Consider the following 16139-nt stretch of genomic DNA (forward strand, 5'->3'; position numbering starts at 1 on the left):
CAATGAATAGATATATTGCTTTCATTCCTTTGAAAAGTTTTTCGGGGGGTCTCACTTTTTCAACCAAACCTCGCTAAGTATGATATCACGAGTAGAACTACTGTATACCCCCCCGATGAGTTGGTATAATGCTTAGCCCAGCCCACACTATCTGTAGTGCTACGACAGGCTCTTGACTAGCTCACGTTCAAGCCAATCGGAGCTCAATAGTTTCCGCAGAGATATCATACTTCTAGGCTTATCCCCTAGCTCGCAGCAGCAAAATCGCAGAACCGCACTGCTCCCGAAATTGCTTGTGGCGCTCCCGGGGCCTACCCTTCTGCAAGCGACGATATCGGTAACCCTCAATATTGCAGTGCGATCTATGGTATCATAGAAGTGCAAATCCGTGATACAACAATATCAATATTTTAAATAATAATCCCATCAAACCTTTGAATGTCATGGATACTCTGTCGACACTGGCACCACAAAGAAAATCGGATAAAAATAGAGGGGAAATCAAAGGAAGAAGGAAGGAAAGATCAAAACACAATGCCCTCCCCTCTATAACTAGTCTCACGCCCATCCATCATACGCAATCCTATATAGTACAACCCCCTACCCCCTATACCCTCCAACCCTATGGGCCCGTAGAATGCCCCCACCTAGGATTAATCAAGCCCCTATACCCCACGGGATCAAGCATGACTGTCGTCTCATCAACAATTCCAAAAGCCGTATGCGACCCGTTATCAATAATTCCAAACAACAACCTCGTATTCTCCAACTTCTCCGGGAATGGGCCACCTCCGAGACAGACCCCTTCGTGTTCTCTAACAAGCTTATCCAGCGTCGGATTCCTTGTTGTCACAAGAATCTTCGAAAACAGGGTATCGGAAGTAATCCCGTTAACGTAAATAGAGTGCATACCGACGAGCACAGATGCCAGAGTTGCAATGACACTAAGAGTGTACCCGATCCAGAGGCCCTGAGGAGAATAATGGAAGCGGTTCTCATAGCGCCATTTCGTGCATCCGACAGATGTATTCACGGCGATATCGAGGTATGGAAAGGTGAGGAGGGTTAAACCCAGGTCTATGACTAGCTTTTCGACTCCGCCTTTGACATCGTTTATTGCCATACGCGTGGTCACGTTGACCAGAGGGTTGTAGCTCGAGATTCGCCTTGTGTCTGAGGTCCCGTTCCTAACACCTAAGCCCCCCCTCAGTTTTTCCCGGACGAGCTTTCCGAAAGAATAGTACAATGCATTCTCGCGATAGTTTGGATGTGTAGGGCCCATTTTTGGTGGTTCGAATAAGCGCCTTCTATTCGAAGTTTTGACTCTAGCGGATGGAGTCCCGGTGAAGTTGAAGGTTACATTCCAGGACGCCTTGAACAGATCGCAACTTAACCAGTGAGGTTCCAAGACGGTTTTCCAGAGGCCGCTGTCTGAGTCCACAGACCCTTCCACCACGGGGATCCCGGTGTCGACCACGTACCCGACTCTTATGGTCGGTTCCCCCGTGAAATAGCCCTGCATATTGTCCGAGCCGTTCCATAGTGGTTGCTGTGAAGCATACTCCTCTCCGTCCCACACGGCGACTAATGTTACTTGGCTCCGGGGCGCCCAGTGTCGGCTTTCTATGTCGACCCAGTCCATCGTGTCAAAAGCATTCCTCGCCTCGCTGACGCTTTTCTCATGGCATTCATACCATGGCGCGTCGAAAACGGCGTTCCAAGTACAATTATACCCTTTGCAAGGAGAGGAGATATCACGAGGTTTTTTCAAAGTGAATGCAAAATTAGTTGCTTCGGTAAATAGGTAGCCGGTACCACCGAAGTATTGGTCATGACCTGGGGGGTCGGAGTTATTGAAGTACACTAGATCGTACCCTAAAACCCCGTATTTGGGTTGATCCTGAACGGCATCATTTTGCGCCGAGGTGTTGACAGCCGGTACAGTGCAATCAGCAGTAGATTCCACACGAGATAGTTGCGCCGTGAGCGCACCAGGGGACAAGACAGCGGCGAGGGGTATAACCCTAGAATTATTCTCAGCAATTATCCCTTTTATATGAGGTGGATGAATAGTCTTCAGCTAACCACGTCGCCAGTGCCATGAGTGTTGCAACTTTCGCTCTGGTTGCACCATCCTTGGAATAGAAGCCTGTGGGATCCTCCGTCAACGCAAATAAATTATCGATCCCCTTTACTGTAATAGGTTTGGTTCTTAGCGTGTACCAAATCCGTTGCCTATAATTATCAGCATCACAATCCATCATTACCACCGCCACCACAAACCACTAGACTCTACAAACCTATATGCCAAAACGATGCTCCCGACCAACGCAGCCTTCGTGAAAAACGCAAACGCTGTCCCAAACCGGACCATTATCAATTGATCCTTCGCACCTTTTCCGTGCAACGAAACATAGAACCAGTGATGCAGCAATGCTCCCAACAGTCCCAAGATGAATAATCCTATCATCGCACTCGGAAGGAACCAGTGTAGCTTTGACCCCCATTCCATATCCCTGCGAATTCGTTCACGTAGTCGAGAGCCAGTCGAAGCGTTTGAAGCAACTGATCCTGCACCACTAATAACTCTTTCAACTCGCTTCTCATCAGGTAAACCGTCAGTTATCGTCCTTGATCGTAGTAAATCTTCTGTGGGCTCAACACTAGTAATCACCATTGGGGAGGGCGCCCTTTCATTTGCATCTCCTTGAGGCGGGTACGGATCATACTGCTCCATATTCTCTTTCTTTTTTTCGTTTGCTTTCTTTCTCTTTCGATGGCCTTTATCGGGTGATTTCGCTGCGATACTCCAAGTGCGGAAGAAAGTTAGGAAATAGAGTGAGGAAGCACAGCTACTATAGAGGGAGATTATCAAAAGTTAATAAAACCCTGCCACTTCATCCCTACAAATTGTGCGGACGCCTATTAGGGGAGTTTAAATACCATTAGCTAGGCTATGCGCACCCCCATTGGGAGGACGGCCCAGTGGGGTATTTGAGCCTTGCTTGCCACGATGGTGGTTCTTGGCCCGCTGACTCTCAAAAAGCAATGTGGGAAGAAAACTTAAAATAAATGCCCCAAACTCTACTCGTACTCGAGTAGTTGCGATACCGGTACCCGCCGAAACTACGAAAAAGAAGCAAAGGTCAAGATCTGGCGGGGGGGGGGTGAATGAGACTTGTCGCTAACTGGAAGGATTGATGAGTAATTGAATAAGTTTTTACGAAAGATAACACTAAAATGTTGTTCCTCAGCTGCTCTCGAAAAGCACTTTTTCCTACGAGCACAACTCTCCTCTTCATCTTGATCCCCAAGTGCAATCTAGGCAAAAAAAAAACCATTAGAATATCGATATCCCACAGGGTGTTGGATCGAGCTCATTCAAGCACTTTGACCAGCATGTGCAGTACTACCTAGCTGCGCCTGGAATTATTAGAGGCCATTATTGTTACCCATTACCCCGCTACTTACCCACCCCACTATGTTATACTAGGCCTTCGGTAACCTAAATCACTCTCTGTACGACAGGTAAATCGGGGTTCCCGTGTGTTTGATATGTGTGACCGCACAAAAAATCCTCCCGTCCCAGAAACTTGCCAGAACTCTCCCTCCATGAGCTTGTAGCAGCAATCTATTATACCAGGTTAATACCCGATAGCGATACTGCCAGGCACTCATTACAGACACATCGTGGGCGGCCCCGACCCCCAGTATAATTCAAAAACCTGTGAGGCGAGTTAAACTACTTGTATCGCCTCACAAAAGAAAGAAACGAAAATAATTAAAAAGGCGTAAGCACGACTTTCCCCGATGCAGCCAATTCCACGATGCAGCTTAAAAATCTCAGCCAGACCCTATCACACCATTAAGCCAAGGTCATACAGTGAATGGCCCACCCAGACTAGAACATGTCAAAAAAAGGAACAAGACCTCCCTCATCGAGCCCACATCCCCGCACCACCAAAGGCACCCGGCGAGCAATCACCAAGGCCACCCGGGATCCAGATTCACGTACGATATTTGAATGCTCGAGTATTGTCGGCGGAGAGGCACAGGCGCTGCCACACAAATTGCCTTCGGGAAACCGGGGCATACCTTGCGGTACCGGTATTAGGATAACCTTTTTGCCAAAGGAATCCAACATCTCAGCCTAGTCTTGCGGTGCGATGGAATGATCACTTAATGTTGTGTCAAAAGTGACAGAGATTCCAACGGAACCAAATCTAAAACCAAAAAGGTATACCTACGGGTAACATAAGATGTTTCTGAAAAGTCAGAATAAGCGGCACGCCTGCGCGGCTCTGTTCAGCTAAAATTTGACCTTGTGCAAAGGCTTGAAGTCAAGGGCAATCTCTATTTCCCAACCGTATACTTCGCTTGTAGCATAAAAGTTAGTAGAAAAAGAACCCCAGATATCTATGCAAGTGTGTGAAATCAAAGGGTGTTCCGTGTTTTCGTAGCCCTAACCCTATAAGCTAGTGAATTATAGGTTCTTTAGAATCCTCAATTTCTAAACCCCAGACCAATAAATTAGCAAAGTATCATACCGTTCGGCAAATCCTCACCCGCATTGGGACTATGATACCAAAAGTACGAAAGATTCCCGGGTATCACCTCCATTCATATCACTGGGATATGAGGCGCAAAAACATTGACTAACTGCAGGCTCGCAGAAGTTTCACAGAAGTGCAGGAAGTGACAAGAGCAACAAATACCGACCCAGACCACTTTCTAACCCGTTTTGGAGGGAAACCAATAATTGGGTGCTTACTTGTACCAGACATCCCACTCGATCAGCTCCAACCCACTTGCCCAGCTGATATAGACTATCTCCACAAAAGTCGGGCTGTCATGTGTGAGTTCAGTTTCGATCTCCTGATTGGTTTTCAAACACCTCGTCGTGGCAGAAACTGATCCAACTACCGTCTGAGGGGAAGACTCTGGCACCAGTGCATGCAGTTGTGCACTTTCTCCATCCAGAACCATCCATCCCGCCGCACACCTCGCCCAACATCGCCTGGTGACACTGCCTGTTCCAAGGAGGAGGGTTCCGCAGCATACACCCTATTTAACTCAAGGCCAGTCAAATAAACTAAGATCTGAGAGCCTTGTCGCCTGCCTCAAGCCACGAACAATGAAAGGCCAATCATTTATCATGCGCAGCGGAATGTGCTTCTTCACGACATTTCCACGACTTTTTACGAACGCCCCGAGCAAAATATCGTAGGAGCCCTCCTCCGGCCCTAGATTCCGGACATGCGCCGCCGAAAATTATCCAGCGCTTTGTGCCCCACCGCTCCGCACAACTCTCCTAGGTCTGTTTCAGCAAAAATGCACCATCGGTAGCTCTCCCATACAAATATAAACAGCTGAGTTAATAACTACTATCGTATCCTATGGCCAAGAAGCGCAAAGAGGAAATTCATCACTTTAACATTCGATATGCCGCAGACGGTGGCCCTCCACCATCATTGGAGAGACCATTCCCAATTGGCGCGAGCGGAGCTATTTCTCGAGTATATTGGTGTGTTGCAGCCGGGCTGTGATATGCAACCCGGCCCTTGCTATCCTCCGATGGCCCAACACCCCAGTCCCACATAAATTAATACCTTATTTTAGAGTCCCAGATCGCCCGACCTTTGGCCGATCCATTGGCGTACCCGAGTCCCCTGGGTGCTCGTGGTGTCGAAGCGTGTTTGAAAAGAATTGGTATTGCATACGATACTAACTTACTCAGATCCGAGCTCAAGAGCCAAATTTTGGTGGCCCGCGACGGCGGTTCTTTTTAAACACGCTTCGAGACTCCGAGTAGATGGGCTTTTCAAGAGAACCCAGAAAAAATGGCACGGTTTGAGCCTAATTAATTCCAAGATTCCCGGATGCTTCTGGGATCGGCAGGTAGATAACACGAGATCTTCATGCCGAAACTTCATGTTTTTTAACTTGGTGCAGTGTTGTCTCCCGGCAGTGGCATTACCGCCTCCCCAAACCATGTGCCAACCTAAACTCCCATTTACTACTACCGCCGCACCAGCAAAACCATAACTCAACCACGCCCTCCAGCATCACATTTACCCATCCTATCCTACAAAACGAACAATGTCGGCTATGGTACAGTTTCTATTTCCCATAGGTCGCTCCCCACACCCACTACCGGTAAGCCGCCCGAACCCTCTTCTAAATTCGGAAGAAGAAAAATGGGGGCAGTCGTAGAGCTGGCCGTAAGCCGGTTCGGCGATGCCAGGATAATAATAATAGTACCGGTATTGAAGACTCCAAGGACAAATCACCCACTTTACCAGAGCTACCATCCGTACACCGTGGCAGAATATCTGCTAAGCCCTGCCGAAATCCAACCTGCGGAATTCACACTGTTTTCGAGAGCGTTACCGCCCGACTAAGCTACTATGAAAAGCCCTAAAAAAAAAAAGAAAACTGATTCCGGGATTAGGATTATTTGGCACCACCTGTACTTTCTTTGCTGTGTGATATTCGAAAAATCTAAATTCCGAGCTGGAACTTCTCACTCCTCGGAGTGTACAGTACAAAAATAGCTCGCATGAACGGTGACTCGAAAAAACAAGTGCCAAACGACTATTATCTCCGCCCGGTTATCCCCCCGCGCCCCACGCCAACCGGTTTTCAATAACGCTTTGGTCCTCCCGGAGCCACTCAATCATTACCACAAAAATTTTCGAGGTTTACTATCAGATTGTAAGTGGAAATCAACGTTTCAGCTCACGAGTTTAGTTTGACAGGTTGACGAAATTGCGAATGCTCTTATGGCATGCCAGGAAAACTCTAATCCTGTCCCGGGGCTTCCGCCCCCGGACCCGGGATTATAGAGCTGGGGGAGTTGGCGGTAACGGACAGATTTTAAGAGTTTTTAATGTAGGAGCAAAGCGAAATTCCCAGGTGTTCATTCGTCTTTGGATTCTGAAACTACAAGCTGCGAGCAGATGGCACAGGCGAATACAAGAAATCACTAACACCCTACAGCAGATTAGGATACCCGTGAAGTTGTAAACCACCGCACGGAGTAGGAGTATAGACTAACTTATCACCAAAGTGGCCAGACCATAACTTAACATTTTAGCACCTTCTACCTTCTGATTCCCCTCTCCTCTCAACCCACATTCCAAGTGGTGTGGAAGCCCCCAGACCCCCAGTCAAACGGGGGGGGGGTGTATGGAATAAGTCGCGAGGGCCAGGAAGCGAGCTATCAAGGTTGTAGGAGAGAAAGGTGGAAAAGGGAGTTGAGAGAGAAAAGGGGCTGTACGGCCAGGAAAATATTGCCACAATGAAAGAGATAGTGCGTTGTCTTCAACTAGACGATAGTAACGATAAGCGTAATAGTAGAGATGAGGCTTAGACTACTCGAGTACAGTAGACCAATGTCGCTTAATTTACACCCCTTTCAGAAATCCGAGTGAGATGACATGATCATCACCAAAACAATTCAACCACCGTATGTAAAAAACAAGATACCGAGCGGAACCAATTAACTAGGTGTTAGGAAACACTATGTTCCATGTTTGGAAACTAGAACAATAACACCAAATTTTCAAGCTAACATTCTTCGTGCCGACCGCACGACCATAAACCCCCAACACCACGCGCAATCCCATCGACAAAGTCCTCCTCTGAGATCCTGGAGCCTCGGCATTCACATCACCGCACAAACACCCTATCCACCCCCCTCCCTCATTACCCTAAGATCGGCCTCAATCTGCTCTGGATTCAGACCAACTGGAGCAGTACTCAACGGCCCCTGATTAAAACATCCTGGGAAGGGATCCTCATACCCTCTAGGCACAACAGGATCCCCCCGCGCATCGTGATCGAGGGGCGGCACAACATATGATAAAATTGTGAAAGAGTTATCCGAGCAGTCATTCCTCTTGCTTCTCCTCACGTCCTCGGATACGCTGTGAGGTCGTTGATAGTCAACCTTCCAAGTCCTTTCTTGATTAAATGAGGGGTGAGGGTTAGGGATACCTTTTTAAGGAGTTCCTACTCTCCAGAGAACATGCAACTCTCATTGTATTAATTTCGTTGCGACCGCTGTTGATAGCTTTGATGGGCGATGTTCTTGGTGGGGGCAAGGTAGTGTGGCTGGTACACACGCGACAAGGAAATTTCGAGGTGGGAGGAGGCGTATTTTAAGTGAGCGAATGCTCTTTTTGTTGATGTGGGTTGGAAGCCAGGGATGGAAAAGTGGAGGTAACGAGGGTGTGGCCGGGGGGTAGAACAGCCGCCTAAAGGCCACGAGTCGCAATGCAAGCAATGAGGAGCGATGGGACCAGGTGACATAAGCCACCGACGTGAGAAACCATGAGGATTGATTACTTGAGGAGGTAACGTGAGTAGAGCCAGGATTTATGGAGTGCCAATCACGTATAAATGTCTATTATATGTCAGTGACAAGAGCAAATGGTTGAGGATGAGCGAGGAAGGCAGGCCCCCCACTTCATAAACACCCGAAATCGTGTTGGGGACACAACTCGCGACAAACGAGGCACATTCAAGAGTCGGCGTGATAAGTCATACTAGTTTCTTCAGAGAAAGCCGCCGAATCAAATAAAACTTCCACAACCACCCGGGCTTGGCTCGTACCAATACCCTTGGACTTCAATGCTATAAATTTCAGGACTCCAATACAATAAACTTGTCCATATTCCTATTTCCCAGATAGAATAATGTGAGCTATAGAAGGGAACCGACCCTGAACAATAAACCACTGAGACGCGAAATCTAATCGCGCAACGGACGTACACGTGGGCGAGTCCCAACCTAAGACCCAGGAGACATCTCAAGGAAAGAGAAGGGAAGATAGACGACATTCAGACAAAGTTTTACAGGTCTAAAAACTATAGTGATCAAGTCCTGGCCTTCGACGGAGAAATCAGCGTTTAAGTAGCGAAGGAAATCGTTAGTCAGGAAGACCTGAGGATACCAAAAAGAACCTAACACAGAAATTACATATTAGTGGAGAGTTCGAGTGATACTACATGATACATCGGTGATCCTGACGCTAAAACAAACATGTCCCCTACATCCTAGAGGAATTCTGGTATTCTACCTCCGGATGGTAAAAAAGGGTGACGGTTGTTAAGCTCACCACAGCAAGTTTGCCGCCGGACGGGTATTTCTTCCGGGTCCCTGACGAAGTCATACCGCAACGTTAATCTGCTGGTGGGGCGCGGTATTATCCCACAAAAACATGAATGGAGCTTGATATTAAGAACAAACGAAAGCGAGTAATACAGGAGAGTGCACCTTCGCCACGGTACCTCTAAATCTGCCAACCCATGAGACCAGGGCGAAGAAAAGTTCCAAGCCCAACTAATTTCACCCATTATCATACCATAACTTAACCCAAGAGGGCTATTCCGCAACCAATCATAAAACCACAAGTACAGGGTGGAAAAGGAAAGAGAAGCAAATCCTACCATAAATATAATTAGGCGGAAGTACCGGCATCCCCGCCCATTAGCTGTATGGATTCATGGAATCTATGACGCTGAGCGAATGGGAAGGCATGTATAGGATAAGAGGCAAAGGATATGGTCCGTTTGGACAACAGTAGCGTGCTCCCCATGCACCAAAAGGGTTTAGAAACACTTTTTTCGGAGGAACACATTGCCATACGAGGGAGAAAGAAAATGGGGAAAAAATGGAAAACCGTTCAAATTCTCCGCTTACTGCTGGAGGAAAATTAGGAATACTGGTATGGTGGCTGTTCCTGGAATAAAATGTATATCATACCAAGATTATGGGCATACAGTCGATACCACTTACGGAAAACTTTGTTCTCTAATAATTTTGGGTATAGCGAGGACCTCGCATGACCTGTTAGTGTTGCTGGACCTATGACCCTACAAACAAGACCACTTGTCAACGTACCAGATGGGGCAAAAAGGGCGAATGGCTTTACACCTTTTTCTCTTTTGTGGGTGGAAGGTGCATTTAAAGTTTTCTCGAGGCAAGACCGGTTTAAAGAACTCCCGACATAACTAAAGAAATTGTTTGTGAAGAAGTGTAGATTGTTCAAGTTTGAGAAGGGGAACAATATATTTTTTAATCTTAGCTATCTCCAGCTGACACTTCTCGTAGAGGTTAAAGTGAATCAGAGTTCCATGTGCATCCTGATTCCCTATTTCCAGGCCCTTTAGACCCCGGTTTCAATTTATCTCCAAACGAGCGCCATAATATGATGTACGATTGTCCACTACGCCGGTAACTTATTTGTACTCGAGTACATACTCCTTACACTCATAGGCGTATTCACATAGATTTATTAGGTTCCGGATATTTTATTAACGCAATCACCGCATAAGTCATTTTACCTCCCATATTCCAAACACTCGCTACCACGGTCTCCGCTATTCCCACGTTCGATGTCAGACATGTCTCATTTGAAGGGTGGTGATCATGGAAGTGCTTCGGAGCCACTCGACTCTTTGGGGTACCGGTAAATTAGTGGTACAAGCTGTCACAAATTCTACATATACCGGCACTCCACGAGCCCAAAACATAACTACAAGTACTTGTAGGCGGGGATAATCTCAACAGAACATTCGTTCTCAGCTGGCTAGAGGTAACATACACCATCACTCGGATCTCAACCGGGCGCCGGGGTTGCACTGCAGAGGGATGGACTTCCCCGGACCAGATAAAGAGTAGAATGGCAATATATCGTACCCGACATTCCCCAGCACCGCAGTGTCCGAGAGGGCCGATAGACAAGGAACTCTGACAATCAAAGTTATCAATGGCCCTCTACCTTTCAATAGCGGTACTATATCCAAGTCTTGGCATAAGGACCGTGCACCATAACGTGCTCGAGTAGACTTTCTCGCTTAGGTTGCTACTACGAATAAGATCACAGCGGAGGATTATCGGGCTTGCAGCTCAACCCTCAGAGGTGAGAGGTGAGATGCTTGCAGACGTCACACCCAATTCTCCTCCATCCTCATCCTGTGTTTGATCAAACAACCTTGACCCTTTCTTTCCCTTCCTTCAGTATTGACCATCTCGACTTCTTCCCCCCTTCTCTTTGTCTATTTCTCCACTTTAGCTCTTTATCCACCTCTCCTCTACTACATCCATACCATATTGCCCTTGTTATCGTCACTCCAACCACAACATCCGCCATCTCGAGGCACCCAAACCATACCCCAGTTCTCCCAGTCACCCATCCCGGGATGGTCTTCTTGGCCTCCCGTTTCTAATATCCCGCAAGCCTTCAGCTCGATAGTCCCGAGCTGTTCTTGCCCCTTGCATTATCACCCTGGCACCAACACCTCATCCACACACTCCATACGCGAGTCCTGCCACTCTTCCCACCGTTTCAAGTCTCTCCTCCGACCTTTTATTCCCCTTCACTACGGCCTCCGTATATCATCATCCCCTCCGAGTCGGACAGCATTCCTTTAGGCCTAAAATGACGCGCGTCAACTCGATCATCGGATTCCGTCCCATTCCGGTGACACTCCTCACAGTTATCACTTACGTCTCGTTATTTTCTGCTCTCTTGTTTATCGATCGACAGCCACCAGCGGTGGCGAAGAAGGGAGAATTGGATTACTGGGGAGTAGATATTGAGGAGGCCTGGAGTGATCTAGAGGTATTGACGAGGGACTTTCATCCGTACAATAGTCGACCGAATGATGATGTTCGAGCCTATCTACTGGGGAGGGTTCAGGAAATATTAAGTCGGAACGGGGTCTCAGGATTTGGGAACGAACTCCAATCGTCCGGGTACTCGGGAACGGTAGATCTATTCGATGATGGAATTCCAGGAAAGCCTGGTAGTAATGTCACGTTTGTTGGCGCCGGGAGCGAAGATCTCACGGTATTCCAGGCCCCCGTATTTTTAATTCGCCCGAGGTGGTGTGTTGCAGAAATTGACATCTGTGGTGACATCACGATAGGTATACTTTGAAGGAACCAATATAATTGTTTATATTCACGGAGAACGGCCCGCCGACGAATTGTCACCCGTACTTGTCAGTGCTCATTATGATAGTGTCTCCACTGGTTATGGTTTGTACCTACTTTCAGCCTTCAATTTACCGCCATGCATTGAACTATTGCAGTATATCAACCTGCGATACCAAAGTGTAGAGACTCTCTGCGCTGGGCACAACTTCTATGCACGGCTCCTGTGATGTCAATTGATTAGATGTATGCTGAATGATTGGCTTGTTTACCTCAGGTGCAACCGACGATGGTGCTGCCGTTGTCTCGATTCTACAGATAATCAAATCATTTACTCGCCCTGAAAGCCAGGGAGGGAAGAGACCTAAACGTGGGTTGGTAGCCTTGTTGAATAATGGAGAAGAGGATTTCTTGGTTGGTAGAACTTATTACAATGCCTGACAGAGTGTTCACTGATATTCCAGGAGTCTAGAACGGAGCAAGAGCATTTGCCATGCATCCCGTGGCCAAACTACCACGTACGACACCATTCCCCATGTCTTAGCTGGGTCGCAGTGGCGCCCCTGAGCTGCAATTATTAACAAATCTGGGGTTCCAGATTCGTTTTTGAATTTGGAAGGCGCTGGCGCTGGTGGGAGAGCAACGCTCTTCAGATCCACCGACGCCGAGGTGACGAAATACTACAAAAGAGCAAAAAGACCTTTTGGAACCATCGTTAGCGGTGATGGCTTTAAGGCCGGACTTATCAGGTATAAGATTTCATTCTCCTAAAGGCATATCAGGAATTACTAAATATATTTCTCCTACCCGCAGGAGCGGTACAGACTACTCTGTTTTCGTCGAGAACCTTGGAATGAGGGGTCTCGATGTAGCATTCTATCAACCCAGGAGTCGGTACCACACTACAGAAGATGACGCCAGACACTGTAAGCCTCCTCCACAGCGAAATTGCACATTAAAGTAACCCACTGACGACGGCTACAGCAAGCAAAAGGTCACTTTGGCACATGCTTGGCGGATCTTTGGCTACGCTACGAGGCATGACCGATGATACTAGCAAAGTCTTTGATTCACCAAATGGAAGCGCCGGGAAAGGTCACAACGCGGTTTGGTTTGATCGTATGATCTCAGCCGAATTCCAAAGTTCAGGTCAATTCTAACGATCATTAGTCTTCGGCCGAGCTTTCTCGGTACTTCATTTACACACAATTTTTGCCTTCACCATCACGTTGATTGTTGTTCCATTTGTTGTGGTGCTAGTAGCCATGTGGGCTCTCGGGCATTTCGACAAGTTATACTTTTTTTCAAACACAGCCTATATACCACCCCCACCAGAACACTCCATCGCTTCGAGAACGACCCAGGGATGGCGTGGGGTACTACGTTTTCCAGTGGCGTTCGTCGCAGCCAGTGCCGGTGTTGTAGGAATGGCCTTCCTAATCAATAAGATTAATCCAATGGTTGTTTATGCCTCACAATATACCGTTTGGACCTGTTTCCTATCCACCTGGTGGATCATCGCGTGGGTGATCCTCCGGGGCGCAGATGCAGTTAGACCCACGGCGTTGGCCAGGGGCTATGGATTCCTTGAGCAATGGTTACTATGGCTTGTGGCTATGATCGGGGTCGCTATAAGTATCGGAAAGTCGCATTTGGGCAGCGGATACTGGGTGCTCGTCTTCTACTCTGGGTTCTTTACTTCTGCTTTTATCTCCCTTTTAGAGATGGCCGCACTTCAGAAGAAGAGTGAAGTTAAGATTGCTGTCAGCGGAGATGATCAGGCGTATCCCCCGGAAGAACATTCTCAGACTGGAGCGTCGGGCAATATCTCTAACCGCGCCGCCAACGACGATGACGATGCCGGCGAACACGCTACTGAAGAGACACCGCTTTTTCGTGGACCCAATAGACCATTGTCCTTTGCTCCCCACAGGAACCCTCGATACGACAATGGCGATCACGATAGTGGGGATATCCTTGTTGAGGAGAAGGATGAGGCGGTCTATGGGGGTGAACAAGGGTGGAGCAAGGATTTACCATCATGGACATGGATTCTACAATTCTTGGCGACAGTACCTTTACAACTAGTATTGGCTGGCTCGGTGGCGCTCCTTCTTGGGAATGCGCTGGCGCAGACCGGGGCTGATGGAAGCGACATGCTTACAGTATTATTAGGTTTTGGGGTATTTTCGATAATTCTGTTACTACCCGTGGCGCCCTTTTTGCACCGTATCACTTACCACGTCACGTTGTTTATATTTGTGATCTTCGTTGGGACGTTTATCTACAACCTAGCAGCGCCCCCTTTCTCGCCAAACGCGAGATTGAAGGTTTACTTTCAGCAAACAGTAGATCTTCAAACAGGAGAAAACAATGTCCATCTCGTCGGACATCCGGATTATATCGACAGAATTGTGTCAAAACACATTCCTAGCGCAAAAGGTAAAGTTGATATATGTCAAGCCGACAAGCTCAAATCTGGATTACGCAGATGTTCCTGGAAGGGGATAGCACCAAGAGTTGTGCCACAAGCGCCTGGTGGCATGCCACCCGAATACGGCTTCAGTGATTGGATCTCTTACAATGTCACCAAGACTGGGGACGGAAAAGCGACGATAAAACTCAGGGGGAGAAATACCCGGGCATGCAAACTATTGTTTAACAAGCCAGTCGGGATCGAGGTTTTGAACGGCCATGGAGAACAGCCCCCATATGGCAACTTAAGCATGCCCATCGGGCAGAATAACAGACAGTCGAAGCTTGCCAAATCCCCCACCCTTGGGAACCCCATTCCGGGGTTCCCGAATACTAGAGAGCTGCGGCTCTGGAGTAGAGATTGGGAACGAGGGTGGAGTGTGGAGCTGACTTGGGAGAAGGAAGAGGATCAGGAGGAAAACAAGGATAGCCATTCATCAGCTATGTCTACTAACAAGGTCGCAATCACAGAGCTGAGGTCGGTGCGGAAGAGGCAAAGCGGTGACAGAAACAAAGGCGAAGGCAGCGGCGATTCTAAAGGAGGTCTAGATGGTAGAGTTGTTTGCCTGTGGAGCGATGGAAATAAGGTGTCTGACGAGATCCCTGCATTGCACGAAATAAGGAGGTATCTGCCAGTTTGGGCCATTGCGAGCAAGTTGGGTGAGTTGAGTTGTCATTTTCTCTTCCCCTCGTTTTTCCTTTTTCCCCGAAATGAGGAAAAAGGGTGTACCTGGGGAGGATTTGGATTGGGTCAAACCCCTCAGTAACCAGTTTTCGGATGCTAATTGAGATGCGGTGATTTTTTTTCTGATTTTTAGCGGATGGACTTGTGGAAGGATCTGTTCCCTTCATGATTTGATTCGATTCGATAGGTCGCTATGATACGGTATAAACCTGTCAACCTATCCAATAGAGGGCGGCTGTTCGGTCGGTGTGCCTTCACATCTTTTTTCCTTTTCCTGCCTGCCTGGCTTTCTTTTTTCTTTTCTTCTCTCACTGCTAGTCTATTCGGGAAAAGGAAGCCCGAAGCGGGCATGGACTAGACATGTATGGTGGTGGACTTTCCGTATACGGTAATTTTATGAGGGAATCTCAGTAGGGTTCATTCAGGTGCAAGTTACAGTAAGTTGACGTTGGGGGAAAAGTTGGTCGGTGGGACAGAGGGAGCTTGAGAGAGAGGGGGGCCGATCCCTTGCTTCTAGTTATTATTCCCTTGATTGCATGCGCGTTTGGTGGGATTTCGGTCCATTTTTTTCCTTCGTTTCTTTTTGTGCGTGCGGGGGACGGTAGGGTGCGGAATGGTGGTGGGTGAGCAGACCTGAACGAATTGAACCAAACAGCACCCGATTAAATTGCGCCCAAAAGGCTCCTCGGATACCATACAAATGCTCATGTACCCCTGCACAAGTACAAGTAAGATACAATGCATCCGACATTGAACTACTCGAGTAAAGTAAAACCACCTTCCCACCGCCTAGCCACTTGAACAAAAAATCTATGACAGCAGCACTCGAGTAGACTACTGTGAGACTCCACCATTATCATACATACAGTATGATACGCTAAGCAAGCCCCCGCACAAGCCCGCCCACCCATCTACGGTACTCGAGTACCGGTACCCATCCACCGGCCCGACCGCACTGCACAGCAAAGCAAATCAAAGCACAAGTCTATCTGCACGTAGACCTATCGTACTTGGTGCCGGGCACTCCACTCCACTC

At 47.9% G+C, this 16139-nt stretch overlaps 2 protein-coding genes; one reads left to right on the top strand and one right to left on the bottom strand.

Annotated features, from left to right (window-relative positions):
* Positions 1 to 471: 471 nt before the first annotated feature.
* Positions 472 to 2921, bottom strand: GSTUM_00008324001 (uncharacterized protein). XM_002839986.2 has 4 exons: positions 2675 to 2921; positions 2301 to 2599; positions 2086 to 2235; positions 472 to 2024 (listed from the first exon to the last, which is right to left on the bottom strand). Exons 1-4 carry the CDS (start codon positions 2735 to 2737, stop codon positions 623 to 625), a joined length of 1914 nt encoding a protein of 637 aa, XP_002840032.1. The 5' UTR covers positions 2738 to 2921; the 3' UTR covers positions 472 to 622.
* An 8036-nt stretch (positions 2922 to 10957) lies between these two features.
* GSTUM_00008325001 (uncharacterized protein) lies at positions 10958 to 15798 on the top strand. XM_002839987.2 has 11 exons: positions 10958 to 11857; positions 11937 to 12048; positions 12221 to 12357; positions 12416 to 12461; positions 12542 to 12692; positions 12757 to 12869; positions 12928 to 13062; positions 13114 to 14612; positions 14703 to 14863; positions 14975 to 15078; positions 15237 to 15798. Exons 1-11 carry the CDS (start codon positions 11447 to 11449, stop codon positions 15275 to 15277), a joined length of 2910 nt encoding a protein of 969 aa, XP_002840033.1. The 5' UTR covers positions 10958 to 11446; the 3' UTR covers positions 15278 to 15798.
* Positions 15799 to 16139: the final 341 nt, after the last annotated feature.

The sequence above is a fragment of the Tuber melanosporum genome, assembly GCF_000151645.1.
Source record: "Tuber melanosporum whole genome shotgun sequence assembly, scaffold_45, strain Mel28".
Lineage (NCBI taxonomy): Eukaryota > Fungi > Ascomycota > Pezizomycetes > Pezizales > Tuberaceae > Tuber > Tuber melanosporum.

What these genes read in the sequence shown, in the direction of transcription:
- GSTUM_00008324001 (XM_002839986.2), bottom strand. Translation starts at nt 2,737, where the DNA reads ATGGAGCAGTATGATCCGTACCCGCCTCAAGGAGATGCAAATGAAAGG. An exon ending in AAAGGGCGCCCTCCCCAATG is followed by an intron (nt 2,600 to 2,674) that starts GTGATTACTAGT and finishes CCTGATGAGAAG; the next exon opens with CGAGTTGAAAGAGTTATTAG. An exon ending in CTCATGGCACTGGCGACGTG is followed by an intron (nt 2,025 to 2,085) that starts GTTAGCTGAAGA and finishes GAATAATTCTAG; the next exon opens with GGTTATACCCCTCGCCGCTG.
- GSTUM_00008325001 (XM_002839987.2), top strand. Translation starts at nt 11,447, where the DNA reads ATGACGCGCGTCAACTCGATCATCGGATTCCGTCCCATTCCGGTGACA. An exon ending in AGAAGATGACGCCAGACACT is followed by an intron (nt 12,870 to 12,927) that starts GTAAGCCTCCTC and finishes CGACGGCTACAG; the next exon opens with CAAGCAAAAGGTCACTTTGG. An exon ending in AACTATTGTTTAACAAGCCA is followed by an intron (nt 14,613 to 14,702) that starts GTCGGGATCGAG and finishes AGACAGTCGAAG; the next exon opens with CTTGCCAAATCCCCCACCCT.